This window comes from Sphaeroforma arctica (assembly GCF_001186125.1).
Source record: "Sphaeroforma arctica JP610 unplaced genomic scaffold supercont1.490, whole genome shotgun sequence".
Taxonomy (NCBI): domain Eukaryota; class Ichthyosporea; order Ichthyophonida; genus Sphaeroforma; species Sphaeroforma arctica.
In genome coordinates this window covers 62,852-64,969 of record NW_014040068.1, presented here as the reverse complement: position 1 = coordinate 64,969, position 2,118 = coordinate 62,852, and the positions used below count along the sequence as shown (strand labels likewise).

General features: G+C 37.6%; 1 protein-coding gene across 1 annotated transcript in view; it reads right to left on the bottom strand.

The window, feature by feature from the left end:
• Positions 1-2,118, bottom strand: part of SARC_06705 (hypothetical protein) — a gene marked incomplete at both ends in the record, with an annotated part of 15,358 nt that overhangs the window by 2,344 nt on the left and 10,896 nt on the right. The window contains 2 exons of the mRNA XM_014299383.1: positions 52-149; positions 519-832. Of these exons, the coding sequence (XP_014154858.1) occupies positions 52-149; positions 519-832 (412 nt within the window). The remainder of the gene's footprint in view (positions 1-51; positions 150-518; positions 833-2,118) is intronic.

The following is a 2,118-nucleotide window of genomic DNA, read 5'->3' as shown; positions in this document are numbered from 1 at the left end:
TTATATATAAATATGTATTTGTATATTAAAAACATGTATAGGTATATATACCTCTGGCCATTCAAGTACATAACGTCAAACAGCACGACCATCAGATGGCGCTTGCGCAACACAGCTGTCGGGTTTGATCTCATGACCCACGCGATTTTCTGGGGATATGTAAGTACAAAACGAAGACGTAATATTGAGAATGCGAAATTAATCATTTTTGAATAATACACGTATAACTTAATCATTTCTGAATAATACACGTATAACTCAATCATTTCTGAATGAAACACGTATAACTTAATCATTTCTGAATAATACATGTATAACGTAATCATTTCTGAATAAAACACATATAACTTAATCATTTCTGAATAAAACACATATAACTTAATCATTTCTGAATAATGCACGTATAACTCAACCAGCTCTTAATAAAACACGTACAACTTAATCATTTGCTAGTAGTGCACGTATTCATATATTTATACAGATGAACGCAGCAGCTGATGTACGATTACAATACACACCGACACAAACGGCACTGTCGCACTACGCATTCCACAGATAGACAGATAAACGTTATAACGTGTACAACCCCCCGCGTGTGTCTCCATAGGACACTTAATCCCCGCAGATACAGCACTAGACGCAAGGCTGCCAGAAACGATTATACTGACACGCCTGTTGTGCAGGCCAACCCACGTGTATGAGATATCAGCCACCTGTACATAGCCAAAGTCCTCAATACGTTTCTCGTAGTTGTTGTAGGTCAGAAGTTCACCGTCTAGCACTACGGATGTCAGTGGGTCCTGGCCTACACCAAGGGCGGCTGTGTCACACCCTGAAGACACAGAGCAGCACATTACAACGGGATGTAGCAGAGCAGAGGATTAAAACCACTGGCACGATACGTGTATAGTGACTGCAGATTAGAGTATTGGTGTGGTGAAGTAAGTACACAGGAGAAGGGATGGAATGACAGCAGAACATATTAGTGCATGTGATATTACACACACGCTATAACACACACAATAGTATGATATTAAGGCAAACATACAAATATGGCAGGAGAACATATCAGTGTATGTGATATTACACACACACTACACAACACACACACTACAACACCCACAACAGTATGATATTAAGGCCAATATACACACAAACTAAAACACACACAACAGTATCATATCAAGGCAAGTATACAAATATGGCAGGAGAACATGTCGGTGTGTGTGACAATACACAAACACACTACAACACCCACAACAGTATGAAATCAAGGCTAATATATACACAAACTATAACACACACAACAGTAACATACCAAGGCAAGCATACAGATATGGCAGGAGAACATGTCAGTGTGTGTGACAATACACACACACACTACAACACACACAACAGTATCATATCAAGGCAAACATACAGATATGGCAGGAGAAAATGTCAGTGTACGTGATATTACACACACACTACAACACACAAAACAGTATCATATCAAGGCTAATATACACACAAACTATAACAATCACAACAGTATGATATCGAGCCTAACATGCACACAAACTACAACATACAGAACATATCGTGCGTATGAGGTGCCGCACAAATGACCTACGTCATGCGTGTAGTAGCATGTAATGTGATATGTTCTGTTATGTTATGTGTGTAGTAGCATGTAATGTGATATGTTCTGTTCTGATATGTGTGTAATGTGATATGTTGTGTCATGTTATGTGTGTAATGTGATATGTTGTGCTATGTTATGTGTGTAAGGTGATATGTTGTGTTATGTTATGTGTGTAATGTGATATGCTGTGATATGTTGTGTGTAGTAGCATGTAATGTGATATGTTGTGTTATGTTATGTGTGTAATGTGATATGTCGTGTTATGTTATGTGTGTAATGTGATATGTTGTGTTATGTTATGTGTGTAGTAGCATGTTATGTGCTATGTTGTGATATGTCGTGTGTGTAATGTGATATGTTGTGTTATGTTATGTGTGTAATGTGATATGTTGTGTTATGTTATGTGTGTAATGCGATATGTTGTGTTATGTTATGTGTGTAGCAGCATGTAATGTGATATGTTGTGTTTTGTTATGAGTGTAATGTGATATGTT